The sequence below is a fragment of the Phycodurus eques genome, chromosome 20 (genome assembly GCF_024500275.1).
Source record: "Phycodurus eques isolate BA_2022a chromosome 20, UOR_Pequ_1.1, whole genome shotgun sequence".
NCBI lineage: Eukaryota > Metazoa > Chordata > Actinopteri > Syngnathiformes > Syngnathidae > Phycodurus > Phycodurus eques.
Window position 1 is genome coordinate 7,457,760 of NC_084544.1, and position 27,750 is coordinate 7,485,509.

The window sequence follows — 27,750 nt, forward strand, 5'->3', positions numbered from 1 at the left end:
ACGCCAATCCTCACACACGAGACCGTATCAACAGTGCACACAGCACATTTGAGTCCCTATCGTAGATTCTCTTTATAGACCGTCGAAACTGACGCACTTCAGGAAAGAACACAGTGGAGACTCCAGAGGCAACCCGTTTGGCCAGGTTTAATAACATGTCAAACAAAATTTCACAATTTAACCTTTAGTAAAATAACTGTATTTATCCTTATACAAGTCAACACAGCAATGACATGAATTATACATTGTTAAAGTATCTTTTGTTGTATGTGATGTGTAGATGTCATATGTTAAAGGAGCAGTTGTTTAAAGTTTGGAACTAATGTAACCTCTACGGTAATGTCCGTTAGTCCGTCCATAGCAATTTGCAATATATTTTAGCATTAAGCTAGCAGACTTTTGTTAATACATGGTTTGGCTGAACATTTGGATGTTTAAATATACAGTGTGTAATGTTCTTGTTTTATGTGTCAGTTTTACAGTAAACAAGAGAGAGTGTCAAATCAACATCTTGAAGCAAGCACACTTGGCCTCTTATTTGGAGAAGTGTGCAAGCGAGAGAACTAAGGAATTCTTAAAAAGTTTCAACGAAGGAATACATTTTAAAAGTATGTTTTAACAAGTTAAAATGTATTTAAAATGTGGAAGGGGTTAAGGTATTTAAAAAAAATTTTTTTTACCATATATGGTGTCTATTAATTGCATTTTTTCACCTTTACCAACGTGGGTTAAGAAATTATCCCCGTGATAAACGCGTTCACTGTTTGGAACTTTCGCTAGTAGCAGAGGGAAGTGCTACAATGAGTTTGAGTACAGGGGATCCTAGGTTCACTACAACGTAACCTAAATTTATACAGTCGGAACGCACCATAGTCAATCAGTAACACTTGCATGAAAAACACTTCCAGGCCATCCATAATACAATCAAACGAATAGAATAAGTACGGCCTGAAGTGACCATGCCTTCACAAACTAGTTCAATACATTTCATTCATAACCTTGAAACGTATGCCGGTCAAGTCTTAAACTGAGGACCCTCATGTAAAGGACATCAGAATGAGGTGATATATTTCTTTTTTGTCAGGTACGTGCTTGGGTGAAGAAATGTAGTTTAGAATAGGATTTACACTGGAGTTTTGCTCCTATGGTGGAGACTTTACTTGAATTTGTGAGAATGCGCTGTAGTATCATTAAACTACAGTAACACAGTAGGAAAGTCTTAATTACAGTACATATTTGGTATGGCTACTACATTTGTAGGCCATATATATAAAACAAAGAAAATAGTAAGGTGGTAACTGAATGTTCCCTCTTTTTGCCTCTTACGCCAACTCGTTTGCTGTGCATCATCCGTAACCTCGAAACATCAGGATTACAGTAAATATTTGTATAAACAACACTGTAACACAAAGCAATCAAATGAAAAACAGTAAGTATGGCGGTAACGGAGCATGCCTTCTTGTGCTGCCTTACGCTAGTTCATTGCACGTCGTTCGTAACCTTGAAATGTCGTTTGTCGGTACTGTCGTAAACCGAGGGCCCCCTCTACGAAAGGCCCCTTTCTACCAAGCCGTTAAGTCCATTGCATACAAACAAACAAACAAACCCTAACCAATCAATTTGACCGACAGGCAGCCGAACAAAGGGCTTCTGAAAACTGAATGGTACATCTTGGATACTATGTGAAACTTTACAATGGAAACATTGTAAGCTAGGCACAAACTGAACCAAACTGCTCGTTGGAAACAGCGCTTCGCTTAGTTTAACTCATTCAGGACATTTCACCATTGGACCACCTGTAGCGCTTTGCCGTTGTTGCCTTCAGGGACCGCCGAGGATATTGTGTTTGCAGACAATACCGCATTGAAAACAGCTCATAATTACTCGTCAAAGCGTGATTGTTCTTAAATACCAGGTGTTTTGTGCAATGACAAGAGTCGACAAAGGGGGAGAACAAAAGGCCAGCCCAGTTTGAGAGGAGGAGGACATAAAGCGAATCAGCTGCTAAGAAATAGGTGTGTGCATGGTTTTCTGCGTGTGTGTTAGACTATCGCAAAAGGTCATAGATGGGGATATTACCCTGTGTGACATGCAAAAACCTGCACTTATCCACAAAAAAATACATTTACAGACCAATAAAGTAAAATTGGATAAATCCCACTGCACACTTGACGATTTCTCAAGGCACTGCCTTAACCTGTAATCATTAAAACGCTCCATCTCATACATAATTGGGTGCTTTGCCATGTGTCAACCATGTGACTTACAGTAGAAGGTCCTGGTATTCATAATGAAAGGGCCTCTCACCATTTGCAAAAGGCTGTCAATACACGGCATCATTACATTCAAACTGTGCCTCAACTGTGAGGTGGAAGAGGGATGGAAGGTCCCATGTGCGTTGAGAGCAAACAACATATATGAGCCCCTGGCCATCGATTCACTCAGACCTCCACAGACCAATTATTTCCCCTCGGCACCTATTAAAGGACGCCGTTCTAATTGACGCTCGTCGTCAGTGCTTTCGCCTTCAGAGTTTGAACCAGTTTGTTTGCACATTGACTAGTTTGCAATGGTATAAAAGTAAGCGATGAACTGCCAGTGGTTAAAAAAACAAAAAGAAAACATAAAATAACGCAAAACTGAAAAAGTCTGTACATTTCAGAATTATACAAAAAGAATCAGTAGTGCTGACCAATGTAAAAAACATTTACACCATACCAGTCACCATTTATCCATCCTCTGATTGGCTGGTCAGAGTTTAACTTGTAACAGCCAACATTGACAAGAAAAACACACCTGCAGCTATCAGTGGTCATTAATACATTTAATTATCAGCATCTCCGGTGAATACAATATGATTTATCTTATTAATATTCTTTATGTTTCTGTCATGTTACTAGAAAAACATTGATTCTGAACTGCTCCAGCTGTATATGGCACAAATGTGTGCCGTTTTATTTTATTTTACTTTTTAACTGCTGTAACCAGTGAAACGCCTCGCTGTATGATCAATAGACTTCTCCTGCTTTTTGTATAGTATTGATGGTTTATGTTAGCGGGACGTGATAATGGCGGTGTGAAGAGGTGGATTCAGTCCCAATTGGAGGCCCGGGTACCACATGCATGGCCCGCCACTGCTAAAGTGCATACGAAAAAGCAATTGATGAATCAAGGAAATTTAGACAGTAGATTTGGACAGTATACAGCGATAAGGCATTTTATAAATGAACAGTAACAGAGAAAGTGAAAAGAAATCCTACATGGTAAAAGTTGCAACAGCCCTTTAAAAAGATAAAAATACAATTAAAAAAAGAATTCTTAACATTACAGATGAAACCTTGTCAAAACGCGATACCGGAGCTTATCAACGTCGACCTTTCTCATGGATTCATGCATTATTAAAGGCTCATGATTGAAATATATGGAGCTGTTCTCATTTACTTTTGGTTGGATCAGACTCAATCAAATATAGTTTTTGTCAATTTTAATCTTGCCATCTGATAGTTGCCGAAAGCAATGAATTGCTTCCCTTGAATGACATTGAGACGAAAAGCTAATGACAGCAGCCAGTCAACTGTTCGTGTCATGTTAATCACTCCGTGCGGTTAATTATGTTAGATGGCACGTGAAACCCTATTCTAATTCCACGCAACATTCGCAAGCGCAACCTCTCTGAACCTGTTAAATGCCGGCACCACCATTAGAGGCAATAACACCAGTTATAAATGTGTGATACAGGACTCTACCCGCACGTGGACGCATTGTGAAAGCAAGAGGCAGCCAGCAAATGCAAATAAAAGTCTGGGGGAGAAAAAAAAAAAAAAAAAAAAAAAGTGACAATGTATTCTCATCAAGTGTTACCAAAAATAGATTCTCCTGCACTACACCAGGGGAGGCGGGGGAAATGTTCCGTGGCCCTGAAACCCCCACCTCTCCATGATATGCTGTCACCCGGTAAAGTATTTATTTATTTTTCTACGCAGAGAGACACAGTTTCTTGCTTGTGCTATTCCGGCGTGCGATGTTGTGCTCAACCTATCTCAGTAGGAGTCTCGCTCGAGCCCGCCGTGTTCACTATATGTGACAGCGGCAGGTAGCTGTCAGCGGTCTGAGCGGTGAATATTGTGTGTACAAGGGCTGACAGTGCATTGTCAGCGTGCTGGTCTTTCCTGAGGACCCCAAGCTGGCCTACCAGATATTAAACGCATTATGAAATGACCTGTTATGTCTTCTAGAGCAGCGGTTTATAAACTTGGGTCTGGGAGCTGTAGCTTGTGGGTCCGCAAAATAAGTTGCAATAAATTATGTTGTATCATTTAAAAAAGTGCATCCCAGCAGGTGCATCTCATTAAATTAGAACGGTGTCAAAAGCTTCATTTAGTTAGGTAGCCCAATTCAAAAAGTGAAACTCATATCATAGAGCTAGCTGTACTACCCAAACTGAATTGAATATACCGGTATGTGCAGAATTTTGATGATTAGAGTTTACAGCAAACAAAAACCCAAAATTTACCGTGCATCTCCAGAAACTACAATATTATCCAACAAAACAATTACAATTCTTTCTAATGTAGATATTAGTTTAATGAATCTATATAATATATGAGTGCTAAAATAAATTATTTTCTGTACCATATTCTAATTGATTGAGATGTATCTGTATACTGTATATAGGGACTGTCACATCAATAAGGTAAACATAATAAGCTAATTACCCATCCCTGCTTTAACAATCTGATATCTCTGCATGAATAAAGTTTAAATTTATATTTTTACATTTATATGACAGGAATAAAGTTCTATTTATTTGTGAGCCCAAAGGGTTAATTTTAGAGACCATAGTCCTATTTATTTTTATAGAATAAAAGCATATTTTCTAGATTATTAAATTAAGATCTTCCCTAGTTATACATTGACGTTAGTATCATAATATTACGACTATCTTGGAAAAATATGACTATTCCCATAAAATTGAGATTTTTGCTCTGTGAATGTGGGAGTTTTTTGCTGTTGTAAGTTTTTGCTCGAAAAACAAGATATTTAAAACACAGAGTTGAGTTGATGACAAGACTTTGTTCTTGAAAAAAAAAATTTGATTCTCATAACATTCTGGTGTATTTTATTTTCTCTAAAACATGAATTTGTTATTGTCACATTATGAATGTTTTTCCTGGAAATAGGTGACATAATTCCTATGTCATTTAGAGGTACACATGGTTGTAATCTCTCCCTTGCAAGGATGTCCCTGTACCCAAATATTTGAGAAAATATTCTGGAAGTATATGGCACAAAAGTCAAAGAAAACTAATTCAAACCTTCACAAAACATCAACAAATCTTCTGAAAAAGGACAATGATAACCATACAACTAGAAATAGAACTTACTGGGTCTGAGGTGTCGGTACAGTATGAGCCATACAATGACTCAAATATAAATTACATCCACTGATGAACTTTAATTAGTAGATGCTAGAGTGAACACTCTTATTATACACCACACAGAACCTTTTGAATTCAAGTGAAATGATGCTGATGGCTAAAAAGTAGTCCAGCCCAAATGCAGTAAAATGCTAAATAAACATTCAGGGTGAGAACACAGAGCATAGAATGCGTGTGCAAGACAAGACCCTTTTGAGAAATCAATGTTTGGCTAGAGTAATCTGTCCATTTTCGACAGCACTTATCCTGTTCGGGGTGACAACAGGTGAATTCAGGCGAAAGGTGGACTATCACAATCACAGGTGGATTTGTAGGAGAGCATTAAATGGAACTTGATCCCACGTCAGCTGTGGGAAAGTTATGTGAACCGCCACACTACCAATGTTATCTGGACAGAGTAATTTAAAACCTTATTTTACAAACAAATCAACACTGACTTTAAGACTGTACACAGTGGACACAGAGATGAAGAAACTGAGATAACACTTTCTGTACTTTGCCTTCTTGAATTTCACTATGGCTAATTACCTACCAATTGTATTTGGTGCCAACACACAATAAAAAGGAATTCTGCAGAAAACTAAATAAGACATATGAAGAATGACTCAGTTGGCGCCAGAGGATCATTAATGAAGATCAACGGTGACAAACGAGCATAGCAAATGGGACTCGTCTCTGACGTGAGGGTGTCACGACTAGTCGTCGTCAAACAGACAGACGAACTCAGCAGGTGGCCAAGCGCCCTGGGAAAAGTGACAACTTCATTTGGTATCCCATACTCCGAAAGGCTAGCCTAGATTATGTAGTATAGCATGTGGGTGGGACGTACAAATTAGACAAAAACCTGATTTAAATAATCACTTCTGTTCCACCTTAAAAACATTCTTGGCGGATTACATACAAAGGTAAATGCCTGTAGTAATTTATACAAAGCGTTACCTTAAGCACAATACACAAATACCAATAATGGTGAATTGAAATTAAGTATCATGTCCCCTTTCCGATCAAAGTTAGCAAAGGCCCGATTACGGGATGTCTCTGAAAGATTATGCTATGGTTTGGGGCATTTCAAGAATGATTTTTTTACTTCCTGATTTGCTTTTCAAAATGTACGATTGCAAATACTTATTTGTGGGTTCAACACAGAATTCGGCCGATCCACGGACCCCATAATTGTGATGTGAAAAGAAACGATAACAAATTAGGAAGCAACCTCAAGATTTTTCGGGTAGTCTGGATGCCCTATGGCACCATGCTGCTTCTCTAAGGCCCGTTTTGGTACAACCACAAACATCAGTCTTTTTTTTTTGTTGTTTTTTTTTTTTTTTTTTTTTTTTTTGGGCAGGGGACTTCTGATTGTTGGTGGAGATTGTGGTGTGCTGTGTTGGTCATCTTAAGTACACCATATACTATCAGAGCATTAAGCTGATCGTGTGTGTGGTTGGTTAAGATATTCAAAATCGATGTGTGTACCCCACTTTAGCGAGTAATAATTTCAGTTAAGTTCATTGTTAAATTGTCCAGCAAGGTACATTTGTATTCAAGACCACTAATTTCCATGTTCTGATATTCATAGCTGAGATACGGCACTTAAAACAAGCTTTTCCATCATTTCACAGCGTTAAGCTATACCGCAAACACTCACGGAGCCTCAACAAGACATCCAAGGGATGATCTGTTTGTGTTTTCTCCCGATGAGGATTGATGACGCTTACTGCCTGCGAGTAATAACACAGCAGTGTTTATTTTTCCTTACACAGGTGAGAGAGGCACATCGCATTACTCCCTCTTTTTAGTGGCACTTCTAATGTGGCGGAGAGGCTGAGCGCGCAGGGACCTTCGGGTGACGACACAAGAGAGACTTGATTTTGTTGCTTTGAGAGATGACAGGTAATCTGTCTTCCAAGTATGAGAATGCAGCAGCCGCCGGGGATTCTTTTGTTGCGTCTCAAAGAATTAAAAAAAAAGTGCTTAGAACACAATACAGTCAAATTCACCCAAAAACCTAATCCCACCTGTCGAAATGAATGAAATCTTCTCAGGTGGACTGTCAGTGGCAGGTGGGAGAAGGTCTGATAAATCTCTACTACAGCACTGACGGCCCGTATTGTTCTGTAGCTATGATAAATGCCTCCTAAATGGATGCCCCAAGCCTGTTAAATGGGCTAACTTTGACAATCACACGCTTACAGAAGGGAGCTTGTGACACTTCTCAAGCGGAGTAGACGCATACAGTACCGATACAAAACCTAATTTGAGCAGATCAGTCATCAAATGATAGATTAGATGGCTCTAAAAATATGTTTCTGAGCGATTATCCTTTTTATTGTGAGGTCTGTTCAAAGGAATTTTTCCTCCCCAATCCGGGCCAACAATTATGAATTTTAAACCTGTTCAATATTTATGATCACAAATTCTTGTGTGGTCAGTCAACACTCAGCTTTGACCAACCCACAGATTCCATGACTGTGACGTGAAACCAAATTAGGATGCGACCTGAAGCATGCACTGTTGACAAACACAAAATAGTGTCTCAGAAGTCATTCACCAAAATAAAAATGACAAGAAGAAGAGTTTGGAACCTCAATGTAGTTTCCAGATAAACATTTAGCCTATGTTCTTCTATTTCTTCTACTACAGTGAACACCTGCATTTTTGTGGTTTGGCATTCCCGAACTTGCCTATTCCTGAAATTTTTCTGGAACCTATCTTCTTTAATTTGCTGAAGAAAGTCACCTATTCTCTGTTTTTGTGCTCAGGACCAAGAAATAACAGTAATGGACTACATGCACGAGATCCGCGATCAACTTACGGCCTCGCCAGTGATCGGGAAATTATTTTCTGGTTAACTTCCTGTTTGATTCACAACAGTGGGAAAATTAAAGGACAGAAATGTGAGGGATCGGAGTCTTTCGGAAAACGGTGGAAGCCAATTTTGCTTTTATGGCAACTCAATCCAGTGCAAAGCGGCAGACAGCAATGCTCATTTGAGCTGCCCACCGTTTTATTGAAATTAAAATGATCCTTTACATTGTATTTAAACATTTCTTCTGGAAGTTGAAGTGCTCCATTTTCTGTTCATTCATTTTTCTTTTGGACTGAACGGAGCAGGAAGTTAACTAATTTGCCCATCAATGGCGAGACTGAAAGTACATAATGGACCTGGTGCCAAATAGTGGCATTTTGGTGGAATCGAGGGTTTTCAATATTTGCGGCAGCGGCAGGGCTCAGTCCCTATCCCCACTGTACGACTATTTTGTTTCTTCTTTGCTTTTTCCGGCATTCTGCATGCCCTTTGGCGCCATGCTGCCTCCCACAGGTAGTATGGTAGAATGTAGTATGATGGACCGCTTGCGATTTTTGGTGTACGGTGGTGTGCTGTGATGGTCATCTTGATTACATCACACTATAAGGGCAGTGAGACCACGGATGGCGATTCTTTTACCCATCATGTGTGGGGGGGTCTCACATTTTATACATTGGCATGTGTGTACCCACACACTAAAGAGAACATGATGTCAATTTGTCTATGGTAGCGCCTTCAATGTGAGAAACAAAAAGCCCTCCAGATCAAGGTGTCAGATCTGAAAAACTTCACCAATTAACCTTAAGAGTGTGTTTGTCCAGAGACCAAACATATAGTTCCTTTGAGTCAGCTATGCCTCTATGGATGAAAAGGTGGGCCCTTTTCATCGCGCACGCCCACTCCGGCTTTCTATTGAAAGAAAAGATTGGGGTAGATTGACAGAGCCTGGACAACAGAGGTGAAAAACAAGCGGATAAATCCATCTCTGCTTGGCCAGTGCTCCTCTTCGGGCCTATCAATCAGCTAAATGGGCAGGTGCTATTGCAAATTTAAGATTCTCTGTTCCAGTAGTTGGACAGTGAGGAAGTGGGGCCAGTAATAAAATATCTGCCTTTCCCCCTGATATTTTATTGACTGTTAGCCTGACGTCTCTATGTGCCAATTACGTCGGCACTGCGCAACATTTGCATGGGAGAGCTTGTTCTGAGGGGATGTTACACAAATCCTTATTACCATGCAAACAAGACAAAGACTATTTAAGTCCGCTTGAAACACAATCGCCATCCTTGGATAAAATACTCTGTTTTGATGTCTCCTGGATATGGATTGACATTTGAGCAAATAACGTATCGACAATGGGTAGTTCATCGATTAATTTTTGTTTTTATGTCACCGATCACGGTATTTCGATGACATCAAGCTCACACTTATGAGGTATACACAATCTGTACGTTTACGGTGCACATTTGGCACATATTCGATACGTATCCGTTTTTTATCTACATTTGGAAGCGGTCTGATTCTGATCTGAAGATATCCAATTTTGTTATCCATGTTTGTTCTTAGTTACGCTTCCATGACATATATCGCGATTGTGCCACTTGAGAGCAAAATATCAGAATTGTACCACTTGAACCATGCAGTGTGAATCAATCCTTAGTGAACGCATTAAAAAGTAAAATTCAAACCACTTCATCCATGTTGTTTTCAAACACCAGGATATTGGGCTGGCAAAACCTTTCTATATTAAGGCTTTACCATTTTTGGGATATGACAAGTAGGGGAACTCACATTTATATAGAAGCTTGGCTTCAGGAAGCTGTATAGCCTCTCCCAAAGGCTCCATAGCATTGCATTGCAGATATCTGATGATGTATTTGCACACAAATTACAAGTTGCCAGCGTAAAAGCCTTCGTTCCTTGCAGCCAAGCATGAATATATTCATTGTCATCCTGCCTCTAATGTTGCAGGTTTAATCCTCATCAACACAACAGGACTGTATTGGGGTACTTTTTTTGGGGGTGTGGAGGGTTGAACCACTTGGCAGTGCCATTTGTCAACCTCCATCACTCATGGCAATTAGGCACCTGAAAAAAGCTTGGAGGCACACTATTACAGAGGTGAGATCCCCCTGCGTGCGCTCGAAAGCCAAACATCCATCTGTGTGAGCAGGGTAGCAGGAGGGGGCAGGGAGGGCGGATAAAATAAAACTGCGACCATGTGAGCCGCTTCACAAGTGCCGTCTTATTAAATTATCTCTTTGCCTTTTACAGCCACGGCCCGCACCCTCCTCTTTCCATCTCTCTTCCAGGTTAAACATTTGTCTTTCCATTCATGGGTGAATTTGTATTCCATTCAGAAAGGAGTGGAGGGAGGGGGGGGGCGGTCAATGGGTTGCAAAGTCCACATGCGGGATTACTGTTTTGTCTCTCAAAGCAAAACAGTGAGAGAAAAACCCCACTGTTTAAAATTGAAAATTGATTTGATAATGCATGTATTTTTATATTTTGTTACAGTCGTTTATACAGTCGGTGAGGCTATATACAAACTACGCAAGTGTCGATCCAATTGGCCAGATGACTGTGTATTTAGCAACACCCCATTAAGTTGATATAGTGACACCTCATCACGAGGCACACCACTTTGCCTTTAATCAAGTTGACAGACCAGCAACTCTATAATCAATAAGCTTATCTACATGACGCCAGGCTGCAAAAGGCAAATAAAACCACCTGTTCTGGCATTGCGACCTCTACTACAGTATGTGTGGAGGTAGGAATGTTACATGGTGTGATATTTTTGTTAAATGGATCAGATGTCTTTGGTATTTTTTCTTGAGATTCATTCTCATGATAAAGCCAATTTAAAAAAAAACACACACGCATTCAAAACCAGTATTTTAATATGTATTATGAGGAATGTGACTGTAAAGAAAAAAAATTCACGCCTTGGAGCATGTTAAATTTCTCTCAGTAAGACAATTTTGCAAAAGCTACAATTCATCTCAACCTTACATCTTCACATTCTTTATTCTTTATTTAACCTGAAAACTGGTCATCGGTTGGCGGCGAATGAGATGGAAACATATAATGACTGAGGGCTTTTCATTAAGTTCTGTGGAATGAGGAACTTTAATTTGTGTTTGGAGATCTATGCACCAAATACATACAAATGAATTGCTGCCTTCTCCATATGAAAATTATTTTTTTGTCTTTACAGCACTTGACATTTTTTTCTGCACCCTGGACTCCGGTTACGAAAGCGCACATTTGCCGGCAAGAGGACCAGAGCCAAACCGCCGAGCAACACAAAGGAGAGAAAACACACACTTGCAGACAAGATCCAGTCTATTGTTATGCATACATTTGCTGGTGAGAACCAACAGCTGTTATGTGCACATTTGCGCGATGATCCGGTCTACTGTTGCACAGAACCTCAGTGGTGAGGTCCAGCCCGCTGTTACCCACACATTCACTGGCAAGATCTAGCCTCCCATTATGTGTACATTTGCTGGCGAGCTCCAGCCCACTGTTACACAGCCACTTGCCATGAAGCCTACATTTGCCAGCGAGACGCAGATGACATGCTCACACTCGCTGGCGGGAACCGCCCAACTTTTGCGCACACTCGCTGGCAAGATCCAACCTGTTCTTTTGCGCACACTTGCCAGTGCGATACAACTGACTGTTAGGCATAAACTTGAAGGTGAGATCAGGCCAACTTTTACACAGGCATTTGCCGGCGAGATGACGAAAGCACCCCGCCAACCCACTTCAGTCGCAGTCCCAGTTGTTATGGTAACAAACTCTGGACTTGTTGGCCCGGCATTATAAAGTGTTGATTTCAGCAAGAAAGAAATAGCAAGAAATAGGGTGTGTGATAGATTTTTAAAGGGGTATTTTGACAAAAAAAGAGTAACAGACATTTAAAAAAAAAAAAAATTTCTGTCTGCTTCAAAGTGTGTTGTAGTTGTTGCAGCTGTTGTTATCGACATTGCTGCTGTCCTGTTTACAGTGATGTATTTGTTGCTGTTGTAAAGTTTTTAATACTCAACTCTTCTGTCCTGTAAAGCACCTTTTGACCACTGTCTTACAAAAGTGCTATATAAAATACATTATTACTTATTTTCTACTTACTGAAGTTTGCAGCGATACTGTAGTGCAGTTTATCATGGATGATACATTGCCCAAAAAGTGTTGGGCAATTCAAACTGATTCATAGCGTTATAGCTTTGGTAGAACGGGGTGGGAGAAAACAAAAGTACAGCAAAAGTAGTAAAGATGAGTCTACAGAATGCATGACCAGTATGTGAAAAAATACAGTAAGTAAATGCTTTCAGTTGTTTGATCAACAGCTATTTTAATAACATAAATATCTATTTGACAGATGGAAGAATGAAAAACTAGGCTGGGACAGAATTCTGTTTGAAATTCCTTATTCCTGTTCAAAATGTGGCGAGCTCATTGTGATTCTGTATTAATTGTGAGTGTATTAAAGCACTTCATGATGTTTTTTTATTCTTGCTCTGGGCTCCCGCAAGTAATGGACGCTTGTAATGGAAAAGCCTGTATCTCTGCTGCCAGTTGTCATGGTAACAAAGAAGCTGTACTTAGCATTGGCCCAGCAGTAGAGGGGGGCCTTAAAAAAGGCAGAAAAATAGGGTGAACAGAATGCTGTAATTCTTTATCCTTGGGGTATTTTGACAAAAACTGTGGAAAACAATACATATGTCTCCTTTAAGTTGAGGTGTTTATAAAATGAGTCAAGATAGACTTAAGCACTGCATGTAAGTGACGTCCATATCCTAATTTTTCACGTTCATTCGCCAAGGCTGCCAACAAACGTCTTCTTTTTGAACACTTCCGAGGAGTACCCCTTATATCTGCGAGTGCAATAAAATGTTGTCAGAGATAATAAAAGCAGTCAGGCAGAAAAAAAACATGAGTCAAGCATCTTCGAGACTCAGCTTCTGGCATTTAGGAAGTATGTAAAACTGTCTACCCTTTTCAGACACAATGAAATCAATGGTGGATGTGTACAATTTGGTGGGCTTTTCTCTCCCCCACCCGAAATTTGTCAACAGAATCAAAGAGGGTCTGACAAGTTGACTTTGATTGCTGAGGCGGAAAATGAAAATGAAATAAAATCAAGACTTTGCAGAAATCTATTGGCATTAGTAAAGAAACCAAGCCACAATTAATATCATCGATTCAAGTTCATAAACCGGAGACGTGACTAGTCTTATTTACACTTCCTTTTTGTAATGTGGCAGCGCCTTTGTCAAATACATTTTTTTAAAAAAATCTCTACCACCCTGCAGGGACAAATTTGCAATAAAAGATGTGCCTGAATTGTTAAAAGCTTCCTGTGCTTTTAAAAGTGTCTGCCTCGGCCTCCATTTGTTCCCTTAAGACGAATAACAAAGTACAAATAAAAATAATGCAACATGGGTATTGCTGACAGATAGCATCATTATGGCCTTGGAACAGCATCTTCGTCCCTGATAACTGTCAGAACTTGGAAAAGGCTACACACACACACACACACACACACAAATCAACAGAGCACAGATAGAAACAACCCTTAAACGACTACAAATACAAACGGAATGTTTGGCCAGCAGGCCTAATTTTACACTCGCTCTGTGTGTGTGTGAAGCTAGGAAAAAGTAAGTCAACATATCCAATTAGACTTACACTTTTAGGCGCAGGGGAAAAGCTTGAATTACATCCGTAATTGAGCCTATGATAGTTTTGGCAACACAGATAAAGGCATCCTAATGGGCCGACGCAAATTACTTGGCTCATATAATCAGCAGGGCTCGTAAGGCCGGGACTGAAAGTGTGAGGCCACCTTTACGGAAATAAGGATGATGGGGAAAAGAAACAAATGTAACCCTTGTTTTTTTTTTTTTTTCAGACATTTGTACACTAAGGAGGGATGATCTAGGTGATTTCTACACGATCCCTCCCACCTATCTCAACAAAGTCTACATTTCCACGCTTGATCTGCTCTGGCACCTCATTTTGCAGATTGTTTCCTCTTTGCAGGAAAAAAAAAAAAGCACAATGGTCCCAGCCAACTAAAAGCTGGCACTGCCCAAAACGAGGTGCCGTGAATCTCCTACAGAAAACTACCCTTGGTGAATCAAAAGTGATTTCCGATGACGATCGCAGATGCTGCGACAGAAAAAAGTGCTCGGCGGGTCCCTGGAGGTTCACACACTACCAGAGCTGCTGTCTCCACTTCTCCAAAATAGACCGCAGGCCATTATATATGCAAATAAAAACATGGGTTGAGACCAGTTTCGGGGCTTCACATGCTAAATGACAGGTAATGAGGTGACTGGATAACCGGAACCGGGTATGAAACGCAAGTGAAGCTTCTCTCGGATAAAAAGCAACACGGCATATCACATATGAGACTCACCCCACTGCAAGGGAGCGAGCTGCAGGTGCTCCAGGACCAGCTGGTTGAGGACTCCCTCCACGCTGGCCTCGCCGTGGCGCCGCAGGGAAGGGTGGAGGGTGGTTAAGGGACAATATGAAGAAATGTTATGCCACTGTGTTCGACTTTAGCATTGCATAATAGTAAACGGCTAACACTTAGCATCCTCTGAGCAACGGGTATTTGAACACAAATGGTGAAGCGACACATGCAGACAGACAATATAACAATACTCCCAGTCATATATTCTTTATCCTCTGCAACAAACTAATATTACAGCAGCTTACTGAGTCACAATACAGTAGTTATGAAATTGTTCTTCTTTTTTTGTGTCTGCATGACTGTATTATACAGCCCCCGGTGGCCAAGACAGGCACACTAGGAGGAGCGGCACAATAATTGATTGAATTGAAGCATTAAATCGTGATGCAGAAACTGCATAATTCTTTAAATTCTATTTAATTATGTTACTGCTCTATGTTTTCAGAAAGAACAAAATTATAGGGTGCTACGACCATTTATTTCAATGGGGAAAGATTAGATGAGAGTATTTTGATGAATTTTAACGAATTAAACCCATATCTCAAGGCACCACTCATTTGCTGGATCATGGTCAGGGTTTGATTGTGGCAGTTAACAAGCTAACACAGCTTTACTGATGCTTGTTACCAGACCAATGAAATATGAAAAATCCGTAATTCTTTTAGTCACCATTTCATAACTTTGTCTCATCAACTGTGTAATTTTGTTTTGGCCCCCCTCATCGCAGAAAATCACGCTTCATAAACGTAGGATGGGGGGGAAATAAAAGCAGGGTATTCAGCCAGTGCTTTATTTGACAGTTTTTGAAGGCTTCATTGCCTCATTTGCGAGCCTGTCGCCACTTATAACGCAGAGCGGGTTAGGCGGGTGAGAATCACCTGTAAGTAGGACTGCTGATATTTTCTTTCAAATGCAGCTTTCTTTTTCTTGGTAGTTGTACACTTCTGTCTCATTACTTGGACAGTTCTTCTTTCTGAAGTAGCTCTCAAAAAGACATTTGTGTTTTACTCATTTTTACTGTCTTGCAGGCTTACCTTTTTTACTACTGTACTATGTGACAGACGAGCGGTTTGACATTTTTTACAGAGGCACAGGCGGATACACCGGATTTTCAAAATAACACTCTTTCAGACTCTAATAATCAATAAAATATGTTTGGTTTATTTGCTCTGTGCGGCTCAGTTCCAAATGTCCTATGGTGGATGGGGACCGCTGCTTTAAATTACACAAACTAATGTTAGGTCATTACCGTTATTAGTGTTCACCTCAAAATGTCAAAGGCTGCTGGGAAATATGTTTCTGTAACCTGACTCCAGAGGGAGCAGCAAACTGATTGATAATGCACCAGAACAAATATGCCTAATAGAGAGCAATTATCCAGATAATATAAGATGATAACCTACAGAGCTGACATTTGGACAACATGAATAAACAACACACTACGATTAACCTTTGAGAGTTGTCAATACAGCTAGCAAGAAATGCAGGAACCTTTAACAACATAATGGTGAAACAATGATACTTATCACGTGATAACTGAAAATGCAGAATTAGTTCCTCAGGGCTCAGTTGGTGGACCACCTGACTACAGGTGTATAGTTTCATGGGTAGACTTGTTGCGACAGTAAGGTGATGATGCTTGTCATTTTGTGTACAATACATCTTGAAAGTATTCGGAGGGCTTCAATTTTTCCACATTTTATTTGGTGCCAATTCAAACCCAGAGCAGACCGACTGTATACGCAATGTGGTGATGTCGAACAATCACCTTTTGAAAAATTACCTGATTAAAATACACTAACTAGTGGCTAGCACATCTGCCTCACACTTTTGAGGTTTTGGGTTTGAATCTGGCCTTCATGTGTGGAGTTTGCATGTTCTTGTGTGGGTCTCCTCTACTCCCACATTCCAAAACAATAAAAATAGTTGAAATTTTCCTTTGGTGATGTTCCCTGAAATTGGCTGGCAACCTATCCAGGGTGTAGTCCACCTCTCCCTCAAAGACAGCTGGGATAGGCTCCTGCTGCCCTGCACCCCCTAATTAGGATAAGCACTATAGAAAGGTAATGGATGGATATTTCAAAAATATATACATACTGACAGATTCTGCCATGCAGACAGCGACTTCGAGTGACTTTTCTGATCCCCTAACGTTTCTTCCACCAACATCGTGAGGTCAAAAGTTTTATCCTGACAACAAGATTAATTGCAAGTTGACCTTGATGTTTAGAAAGAAAGAAATTGTGTTATATGACGATGCCATATTTCTTCAATTTCATCACGAACACAAGCACTGGCCTGATATTGAGTCTCCCCATTTCAATCTGTCCTCGGGGTCACATTATTTATGCAGTACCTACACTCAGAGTGAGACTGATATTGTATTCAGTTTTCAATAGGACAGGCATAAGTTACCATAACTACCGTATGATGACCTTAGAGCACTGGTGTCAAACTAAAGGCCCAGGAGCCGGAGCCGGATCCACCCCCCCACACACATTATTTCATGTGGCCCACTAAAAGCAAAAAAATTGTGTCTACTTTGTATTTCTTGCTAAATGGATTAGTTATTTTCATTTGGCAGGAAATTGCAATTTTTCTTCATTTTAACTGGTTTTACAGCCCTCTGAGCAAAACTACAATGTGGCCCGCGACTAAAATGAGTTTGACACCCCTGCCTTAGAGACAGACTACACTGTGTCTTTGAGGGGCTCAAAACATCGTGAGCATGTTTGAGCCCCGTTGGTGTGAGATTCAGATTGACACACGAGAACATCGCTTCACGGTGTCAAAGTGTCAAGCACGGAGCCCATAAGCCATCTGTCAGCGCCAAGGAACAAGTTCCCCGCTGGCCAGAGGGCCTCCAGATGTAGACTCCAGATGTCTTTTATCACTCTTCTGACTGTCAAAGCACACCAAGCTCTCTCAATCTACTCACCACCTTAAAAAATTGATCGCCTCCTTATGGACTTGAGGTGTCTTAAGACTGCTGAGGATGCTAAATAATGAATACAAACCCTAGTTCCACGTGCTTTATGTCTGGAAAGGTTGAGCCAGCGGAAAAGGATATGATGCTCCAACAGATGCCCAGCTTGCTGTTGATCTGGAAGCCCTGCGCATGCTGTCGCTCCTCTTCCAGCTGTTTGGGGTTAGTGAAGTAAATTGTCTCCTGGTCGGGCAGGGACAGACTCTCAAAGTCAAACTTGTCAACCTGGATGGCCATCCTGGGGGAGAGACAGTAAATTATCTCATGTATCCAGACGCTTAAGGGACTTTATTGTAAATCACCACAATGAACAGAATGATGGAAAAAAAAAAATATATATTGATGAGTCCAGGGACGCATCAAAGTGACATGGTGGAAAATGCAATTATTGTCAGGGAGCCTTTAGAGCAAAGCAGCAAAAAATGAGATAATGATGGTTCAAAACAAACAAGGGAAAAAAACTGCTAAACTGCAGGTCTTGCAGCAGAACAACACTTAAACAGTCACCTTTGAAGATTAGTGGCATAAGGCTTATGTCAACAACTGAAGTCCCATCTTCAAATGAGTGCTGCTTTTTCATTCTTCAAACACATTACACACACCAGGACTAAAAATACAACAAGGCAAATGGACACCGTCTGGCACGGCGTGGGGGCTGCTGTTCGTTTTGGACAAGTAATTACAAAGAACGACACGACCACATTTACACTTCAAATAAGACCAAACGTTTGGGAACTGAAAGGGTTCATTCATTTTTTTTTCCTGGAAACTGCACCAGTCAGAATTGTATATAAAAAGTACACACAAGCTGGGCATTTTTAAATTCCTCGTCATCAATGCGCACCAAATTTGCAAATTTGGTGTGCCACGCCATAATCGATCACTAACCTAATAAAGGTGTTGAGTCACGATTTATGATTCGAGTAAATATTCACATACAGTATGAAACACTAGGTCATACATCACAAAACATCCATCCATCCATCCATTTTCTGTACCGCTTATCCCCTATAAGGGTGCCTTCTTTTGCTGACGTATTCTTACGCAGCTGCGAAAACTAATTCAAACCTTGCTTTTTCTTTCTTTCACTTGTCCCAAAGATCACCACCAACAACCTACTTATTACGCCAAGAGAGAAGCACCAGACCAAGTCTCTTGCCTGAGATGATTGTGCCGTCTTTTTCCTGATTCGTCCATCCGCAGGCCAATCTAAACAGTTACAAGAATTTCAATAACAAACTGTGTGCTGAAGATGGGCCACAGAGGAACGTCTCTGCGCCAAACGCAAAGGTCGATGACACCTCCCCTCACCAATGACACCGTTCATGAGCTTTTACTTATATGACTGAGGACGGCGTATGGGGGGATTGGATGGATGAGCCAGATTGAAGCACTTAGCATCTCGACATTCTTACTAAGACTGCGCAAACGAAAGCTACATTTGCATAAACTGTAATTTCATTTGTCGATGCATATAAATAGACAGTTCTATTTTCTTTTCGCTGCGCTCGCCAAGCTCAGTGTGTTTTGAGCCCGCATCTCATTGGCATTTTCAGGACTCCCAATGAGTTTTACAGCGAGAGAGAGGTGATTTGAGCCAGCTGAAGGCATTCATCAGCAGATCCAATTCAAAGATCATTATTCTGGCTATTTTGCTTTGATGAAATCCATTCAAGGCAGCACACGATTCACAGAACCTTTTGTTTGCTGACAGTCCTTTTCAAATGCAGAGATGTTCCAACCTCAGGATGTTGGGCAGGCACTCTTGAGAGTTGCCAGGTGAAATGTTAACAATGCACATCGCACGTCAGCAGGGAACGGCTGCTACATGCGAATTGATGCATGATTTTTTATTTGTAAGATTAGTTTTTGAAGCAGTAACAGAGGCTGCAGACATAACTGAAACCCATCTCGAGTGGTGCCTTGAGATACGAGGCTATATTCTAGAGAAAGCCTTGTGTTCCCAGTATGTACAGTTATTCTCAGAATAAAAGCAATGTGTTTAAAAAAAATTAAGAGTTCTTATTTCCAAGCAAACATAACTAACATAAAAAAAAATAATATGGGACAAGCGATCAATATTTCAGCGTCTGGATGGGATTTACAACTTTGAAGCACATTTTGTTTGAATCCACCCATTTTTCACGTCAGCAAAACTGTAACATGTGACTGGCCGTTGTGTTTTGCTTCCGGCTCTGTCCTATTACATTGATTATTCCAAAAATAAATAGCGTTGGAACGCTCGGTTTCAGATTTAGGTTTTGCCTAAAGAGGACTAGATTTATACTATAAAGGTGTAACCAACGTGAAAACCAGAGAACTGAAAGACAGAAAGAAAGGGGGCTTTTTTTGTTACCATCAGAGGAATAGAACTCCCCATAAACAGAGGACACCTTACACAGTACTACCTAACGTGTGTAAATGTTATTTGCAGCTTGATATGAACAAAATGCAAGGGAGTATATACAGCCTTGATCATTCCCAAGAAAAGTTGCTCACCAAGTAAAGTTCCGGATGATGCAGGCACACATTTATTTGGAAAACCACACACCTTGAAAAACCGTGCAAATGAACAACATTGTGTCCGCCGGGTGTGACCCCTGACACCGTGCTTCTAATTACCGCCATCTCACAATAATTTGGCAGTGATGCCGGTGTAATGGCAGGGATAACTCCAGCTGAGAGGGTCGGGGTGGGAAGCGACCCGTTACTAATTAAATGTTGTGTTGCCTTTCGACCGAAAGTACATGATGATTATATCAAAGCATCCGGGCTCACTTTCATTTCTGAAATGCTCCCACTGCCATGCTGAAGCCGCAGATGGCAAGGGAGCACTGAACGACACATTATCCACAGAATTGCGGCAGTCGTGTTTGGCGATGTGTCCTCTGCAATCGCCACAGGAAAATAGAATGCATGAACAAAAACTGGTTTATTTTATTTAAAGTAGGACGAACCTAATTCTTGATTCTTCTGACCTAAGGAAGCATGTTAGATTTTACTAAAATGCCTGGGGAACTTTTTTTTTTTTTTTTCCACTGCCACTAAAAATAGATAATGTCTTCACTGAGCTCAAGATGTGATCCAAGCATTGCCCATTTCAGATTTATATCAATGTAAATCATAGTTAATGGAGAATTTATGCTGGACTGTGCTCGTGTATGAATACGAGACACTTTGTTGAAATATTGATACAGTATTTTCTTCCACACCTAATTCACTTTAATCTTTTTGCACAAGAGGTCTTTATGTTACTACAACATATGACTGTACACAACAGAATTATGAAAGTTGTGTTTGGCGATGTGTTCTCTGCATGCGCCACATGACAATACAATTGATAATTTTATTGTCTTTATGGGCGCTTGGTTTGCTTTTCTTCAAAACAGAACCTTCCACCAGAAGATGCTGATGCTCCAATTCTATTTATTTTTTCCCCCTTCAGCAAAAGCATGCCAGATATTATTAAAACACCTGGTTTTAAATTGTAACCTTGATGTTTCTCAATAAAATTATAATAGTGACATGTTTCCACAAAGCCAAGGGTCACCTTTATATTTTAGATTAAAATCAATGTAATTAATAGTTTATGGTGAAATTACGCACCTTGATTCTTGACCATGCCAGTACAGTACATCAATACCACGAGAAATTACGATGCGATATGGATTTTTACATCCAAGCTTTATTTATTTTCTAACCTTGTATATCTTTTTCATGAGAGGTCTTGACTCTTTTACGTGACTACGACGTCCAACTGTATGCATGTCCCTGAATAGTAAGTCAGAACGGAATCAATCCTCGCGCAGCCCAATGCGGAACAGGAAATGATTTCCAAGCAGCATTTTGCAACAACCTTTTTTGCATCTTTCCTAAGAGGCGCCGAGGTGTTAATGCCGCAGGGGAAGAAGCTGCGAGCTCACAGAGTGTGCGTATGCATGTTTTCATTTTCAGGTTATTTTTAGCTCACGTGCAAGAGCTTAAGGGCGGCGATCCATGGAGGCCTTTGCAGAGGCATGCGAGAGCGAGCGTCTATTTTTAGACTTCGGCTGACTCTGTGTAACCCTTTGTTTGCGGCGGCCCTCGCAGCTTCCCTGCTCCCCGTGCCTCAATCAATATGCTGAGCTACATCCAAAACAAATCCTCACGGCCAATTACGGAACGCACCGGCGCGTCCAAGGAGGTTACTGTGCAGACAATCTTCGAATACGCCGACTGTCATTAAAAGTGAGGAGCGGCAGACTATTACGAGGGCTGACAAGAGTGAGCTATTTCTGTTTGTGCTGTTAAAAGCCAGAAGGTTTTTCTGGGAGGTGGCTGGCATCGCGCACAAGTGAGAGACTTGACAAGAGGTGAAGGGAGGCGATATCATGCAAGAAGAGCCACAGCTGGAATTCGAGCAGGGATTTTATTTTATTTTTTCTGAAAATAAACAGTGACAAATAATACACATCTGATCTGCGACAATTGCTCGGGGACAATGGCTTTGCCGTAGGGTAGATCGAATCAAAGGTGATTGGAAAAGTTCCTCCAGTGTTTCCGTCTTCATGAATATTTAAATTGAACAGAGAATGGAAGCAATTGGCAGACGCACGCCGTGCTACGCCAAATCACTAGTGTCAGTAATCTGTGACAGATGGGTTGACTCTAGGACTACAGTGTTTCCCTGCTATATCACCGCTCATTTTTTGTGCCTCGGCTATATCGCAGAGCAGAGAGAATATATGCCTGTGAGTATTGCTGTATTCTCTGTTTGTATGTGTTGCTACTCTGTGTGAGTTAAGATTGCAACTGTTTTAAGGTTTAGAATCAAGGTAACATTACCATTATCCCTTCTAGGGGGTTTCGCAGTATATCTTTGCAATAAACTATTCCTTTTCTCAATCTATCTCAGTCTGGTTGGAATAGAAACTTCAACCTAAGAACAGCGCACTAAGAATTTCAAAAATTGGATCATGGGTTCCGGAGAAGGGCGGTACAGTGGCCGACTAAGTGGTACAATGAATGAATGGATGGCTGGATGGATGGACAGACGGACAGATGATGGGTTCTGGAGAACGAGAAGTTTTTTTGTATTGGATAATGTTTTATGATATCACATAGAAAATCTGGTAACAAATATTTTTAAAAAGACTTCAAATTAGAGTAAAGCAGTATAACAAGCTCCTTGACCCTTTCATTTATTCTGCTACTCTGGGGGGGCTCCTTATTTCCCCTTCTCCGATTGGCTAACAAGTTTCAGTTGAAAAAAATCCACCAATAGTTCGGCCCAAAATTACCGTGACAGTTCAAACGCCATCCACTTGCCCTAAAACCTTGAATGTGTGTGAATTATTTGTAAGAAGAGCAGTGTGGAAAGTAGAATAGGTCACGTACTTTAGTATTCAATTTTTTTTTTTAATGGAGGATTTTAAAGGCCTTTGACGTGCTCATTACATTTTACTGTACAGTATTTTTTAAAAAGATCTCCTGATGTTGCAGAACCTCCAGCAAACCTCATCTCACCAGCGCCAACGGGGGTAATGCACACCTCCAGGGAAGATATTATCTCCCCAACATTTGCTGAGGAGAAAAACAGAAACTTCCATCGCGCAAATATGACAGGATTGGGAATTGTGAATTCCAGAGAGACGAGCATCACGACTGTCGGCTCTAATTGTTGTCAGAAAACATTGCTCCCATTGTCCTCAGCATGCACAGGTTTTTTTTTTTTTATTTATTGGACACAACATCGCATATTGTTCGTGTAATGAGCATCTCATACATTTAAATGACAGAGCGAAAGAGACTGAGCAAAGCAAATATTGCAGGAAAAGCACTGGGGGAAAAAATAGTATTCATGTCCAACTGGGACTTACTGAAGATGGGATAACTGACTGCAAATACATTATGTGCTTCGCAGCCACAAAGGGTGAAGGTGGTCACCATGGAAACAAGCTTTGTTTGAAAAGCCTATGCGCCGAGGCGTGGCCACACCCGTGCGCGCGCTGATCCGTCAGTGCTAAAAGCGAATGAGGAGAGAAACTGAAAGGAGAAAAGTGCTGCAGTTAACACTAAGTGGCCGGGCCTACTACAGTAAGTAGATTTACAGAAGTGGCAATGGAGGACTGCAGTGTGACGGGGACGGACCAGTCAATACCTCGGGATTGATGTAGTGATGGTGATCTAAGGCACCAAAACAAAGAACAGTGGAATTGTAAAACTCTAACAAACTTTGTTGACACGATTACTACTTTCCTATTAGCCAGGGCTTTGGCACCATCTCATGGCATCTTAGGACGTTTTGGAAAGAAGACAAAAACTGAACAGGTGAAAATGTGACTAGCGAACTATGATTAGGCGAGGTGCAGACTGTATAAGTAGTCTGAACACAATTTACAGAACATGACATTTTTCCACAGGGGCACATTGTGTCACATCAATGTTACTCATACATTCTTGAAACATGGCGCTTGGGCCACTGATGACGTTCCTATGTCGCATTTATTTATAGACAGCTTTTATCAATGACAAATGACCATGGCTACAGGTAGCATGTGAGAGATTTTTCAGCAATGACAGATGTTCTAATGGAACTTAGAATATGATTCATCGAATGCCATCTATGTACAGTTGATTGGTATCTTCATTTCAGTTTTAGACAAACTGTCTGACTGAAAAAAATACCACATATACCCTTGGAGTGGTGTTGCATTTGTTTCTATCACCTAAAGTATTTATTCCGTTTCCTTGATATCACGCTGACTGGCCATTTCTACCGTCACCGAGTAATTCCCCTTGCACAATAACATTCCAGCCGCGTGGGAAAAGGCTTATGAGTCACTGTGTCTGCGTCTGTCCATTCGCAGGGCACACTGGAGAGAAAATACTGACAGTAATCATAATTTGCCACTCTGCTGCGCAACGACAAGTCTGCACAAGGGGGTGCATGAGACAAGCCGAAGTCATTTACAGAAATGGTGAGATATTTTCGGGTTAATGAGCGGAGAAATGTTACATTGGGACATTGGCGAAAACTTGAGATAATTGCCACGTTTCTTTTGCGGTCACAAGTCCGAAGCCCTATTAATACCCTGATGAAACTGAAATGTAGAAGACCGTTATGTCCAGACAATCTTCTATACATATTCATACATTCTATAAAAAAATTCATCCTGGTGGGAAAAGTATGTTTGGAAGGGGTCGCAAATGTGATCCGCTCCCAAAAATCAACTCCAAATCACCTGGAATCTTTTAAAAATTCTGTCGTTAAAGCCAGTTTCACTTACCAACGTGAAATTGGTAAGGTATGTCTAGCATGGGTAGACCCACAAAAAGGTCTCAAGAAACCCAAAAAGACACAGGAAGTCTGACATTTTGGGTGGAAGCTGACATTTCAGGATCATTTCCCATTTCTAGTTGTCCTTCAAAAACAATTTGTTTATGGTGATATTTTTCCGTTGGCCTGTTCATCACTCTTTATTTACAATTCTTCTTACCTTTGGCACTCACTGGCATGGAGAACCAGGTCCTGGTTGTTCTTGGCACTGACAGTGAGCTCATGTTCTGTTGGGTTGAAGATGTCCAGCAGTAGATGACACTGACGGGTGCTATGAGAAAAATAATAACCCCAAGAATACAGTCCATGAATATTAAGTCAAACTATTTTCTGCATTACACACAAATATGAATCAAAAAGTAAAGCATCACTGATGTTCACATTGGTCAATGTGAACCAAGCTACTTGAATGCTCTCAGAAAAAAAGTGAGGGATATTTGCTTTTGGGTGAAATTTCAGGATCAACGTAAAATGCACTGTAATTTTTACAGGTGAATGTAATTTCCCAAAACTTTTGAATGCCTATCTCCAGCTGTTCAATGTTTCAGTACATTTTGTAAAATCTAACAAGGAGCCGAACGTCAAAATTCATAATAGGTGTTTTATCCCTGAATCGACCAATAAACTGCTACTTAAATGTTCTTCTTCATCTTATACCAAGATGACACTAACAATTGACCAAGAGTAACTCTCCATTGCAAGGCTTTAAACATGTAAACAGCAAGTTGCAACAGACATACAGAGAGACTGGAAGAGTCACAGAAAGGCATCAAAGTGGACAACCTTGGAAATTTTCATAGAGCAAATGTGAATTTTGCCATTCGGTCATTAGTACTAAAACATTGAACAGTAGGTCAACTGCATTCAAAATTCTAGAGATGGTCCAATTAAGTTTTAGGTCCATCCTGAAATTTCACTCAAAAGCCAACTATCCCTACCTAACTTTTTGGAAGTAGTGTATGTATAACGGATTGGCTACATTTTTGTTTTAATTCACAGACATGTATGACTGAGATAGGTTATGAAGCCAAGATACAGCATCTATCAGTCATTGCCCGAACATCAAAAGGTGGCGACGCTTTCATGAGAGGGCGGAGGCCCGTTTGGAGCAGGCCATTCTTCAAAATCAGAGCCAGACAGGCCTGTTTTTTTTCTATTAGAGCTCATAAGAGGGTCAAATTTGCAACTGAGATCAAGCGGGAGGAGACTATACTGGCTTTTTAGCTAAGTGAATATTTCCCCTCCTGGTAATGAATGATGAAAAGGAATTTTAGCTCCAAACAGAAACAGATAACACTGTCAGGTGTTTTTTTTTTGGTTTTGTTTTGTTGTTTTTTACTTCCCCTCAAAAGTGGGGGAAAAATATTGCAATATTTTATCAGTGAAAACCATACAACAATAATTAATATATTGCAGTAAACAATGGCATATACCAATAGAACAAAATATTATTTAATACAATTCAGGCTCTGTCACCGCCGTCAGAAATAAAACTCCAGGGTAAACCAAGGACCCCCGGTATGGGTATTTTCATCTGACCTATAATTTCCACTGCATAGGGAATACACGGTGCAACACATCTCATAACGAGACACAATACGACCAGCATTAAGTGTTATGCAAATCATGGTGTTAAGGTAGTGACCACAAAGGAGAACACAGCAGAGGTATTAAAAAATATATGCTGAGTGTAAATTAAACCTCCCATCACCTCGTTTTGCTCCCAGGGAAAACCGAAACTCATTCCCAGCCTGATTCCTGTCTCTTAAATCCCAGGGTTAATGGAGGATTACGGTGCGTTTGCCCAAGTCGCTAATAAAGTGCCGCGGCAATTAAAAGAGCATATTTTTTAGGCTTCCCCATGTTTCTTTAATTGTCTTGTTGTCTATGTTGGCAGACGTGATGAACAGGCTGAGTGGAGTGAGCTACTGATTTATAGGCTGGGGCAGTAAGTTGGAACGATCAATCAGAGCCACCCGATAAGAACCACAGACTCATTGCTCTTACAATGTCCAACCAAGATCAAGACAGGGATAGAATCACCAGACAATGTGGATTTCTGGATGTTAGTTTGGTTCGAAAAGAACAATAGCGTGAACCTAAAATAACATTAAGAACCAGTCGAATGTTCAGTCACCACCAAAGTGGTGGCTCTACTTGTGAACGCCTCACGCAGCATAATCTTATTAAGCATTCGGGTGAGCTACAACAGATGGCACATAGATTTGAGGTGGATAAATGATTCAAAACTGCCAATAGGGTCTTCCATTTTAATATCCATAAAAAGTTTAAATCCCACCACTTTGCCAGGATGCGAGAGAAGAAATCACCTGCTGCTCAAAACTGCAGATTTATCATATCATATTACTGTGCACTGTATAAAACTGTGTTATATATACCATATTAATAGCGAAAAATTATATGCACCAGCACTGCTGTGTGCCTGAATTCTATATATGAAAGAGAAATTATATTTCAAGCACACAGCCGTGGCCATAGAAGAAGACCTTTACTCGTGATTATTTCAGGTACAGCAGCAAGTGCGTCACAGGGGAAAGAAAAAGAAAGTTAATGAATGCCACTGTCTATTTCACAGATATCTGCCACGCTAACAAATGAAGCCGAAGCGCAACATATTGCTAATATTGGGAGGAAGAGGACACTGTGAAATGTCTCCGAAGCTGCCACCAACCATTCAATGCCAAGATGCTG

General features: G+C 40.6%; 1 protein-coding gene across 1 annotated transcript in view; it reads right to left on the bottom strand.

Moving 5' to 3' along the window:
* The window catches only part of trappc9 (trafficking protein particle complex subunit 9), a 117,826-nt gene that overhangs the window by 22,233 nt on the left and 67,843 nt on the right, over positions 1-27,750 (bottom strand). The window contains 3 exon segments of the mRNA XM_061664150.1: positions 14,675-14,765; positions 17,805-17,958; positions 25,199-25,309. Of these exon segments, the coding sequence (XP_061520134.1) occupies positions 14,675-14,765; positions 17,805-17,958; positions 25,199-25,309 (356 nt within the window).